Source organism: Eimeria mitis, genomic scaffold, assembly GCF_000499745.2.
Source record: "Eimeria mitis Houghton genomic scaffold, Emh_scaff2623, whole genome shotgun sequence".
In the NCBI taxonomy this organism is placed as follows: domain Eukaryota; phylum Apicomplexa; class Conoidasida; order Eucoccidiorida; family Eimeriidae; genus Eimeria; species Eimeria mitis.
The window spans coordinates 3,987-4,739 of record NW_013570964.1 but is presented as its reverse complement, the minus strand read 5'-3'; the positions used below and the strand labels follow the sequence as shown (position 1 = coordinate 4,739).

Below are 753 nucleotides of genomic sequence, written 5' to 3'. Positions count from 1 at the left end.
CATTATGTGACTCCTCCTCCTGCTGCTGCTGCTGCTGCTGCTCCTGCTGCTGCTGCTGCTGCTGCTGCTGCTGGTGGGGTCTTCGTCTATAAGGGCCTGTACGTACACCCCGAAACGACCCAGAGGGTCATGGGGGCCCCCCCCTTCTGTCGCGGGGAGAGCAAAGATGGTGCGGGCGTCAGGGGGGGCCTCATCCCAAGCAGCACGAAAGGCATTGAGGCTCTGCAGCAGCTGCTGCTGCTGCTGCCGGTGCTGCTGCAGCTGCTGCTCCACATCTTCTCGTGCTTCAGGGGGGGGCCCCCCCGCTATACGTGAACCACTCGCCATAGAAGAACCATCCCCTACAACCAAGGGGGCCCCCTCTGTAGGGGTTGGGGGCCCCCCAGCAGGGGTTACTGGACCCTCTGTTGGGGTCAGGGGGGCCCCCGTAGGTGTTAGGGGCCCCCCGGTGGGGGTTAGGGCCTCGCCTGTAGGGGTCAAGAGCCAGTCTGTAGGGGTGAGGGGGCCCCCTATAGGGGTTCGGGGGCCCCCCGTCGGGGTCTTTGGGCTCCTAGGTGGCAGGGGGGCCCCCCAAGGGGTACGCGGCCACTCGCCAGGGGTAAGGGGCCCCGGGTGCTGGGAGAGGGGCCCCCGTAGGTCTCTGAGGCGGTGCTGCTGCAGACCAAATGCAGCAGCAACGAGCAGCAACGAACCAAAGAAGGTAAGAGCTAGACTTAGGGATCTGGGTTTAGCTTGTGGCATCCCTTCTGCTGC

General features: G+C 65.3%; 1 protein-coding gene across 1 annotated transcript in view; it reads right to left on the bottom strand.

Moving 5' to 3' along the window:
* The window catches only part of EMH_0056410 (uncharacterized protein), a gene marked incomplete at both ends in the record, with an annotated part of 2,963 nt that overhangs the window by 1,644 nt on the left and 566 nt on the right, over positions 1–753 (bottom strand). Inside the window, one exon of the mRNA XM_013497356.1 lies at positions 3–96. Coding sequence (XP_013352810.1) covers positions 3–96 — 94 coding nt within the window. The remainder of the gene's footprint in view (positions 1–2; positions 97–753) is intronic.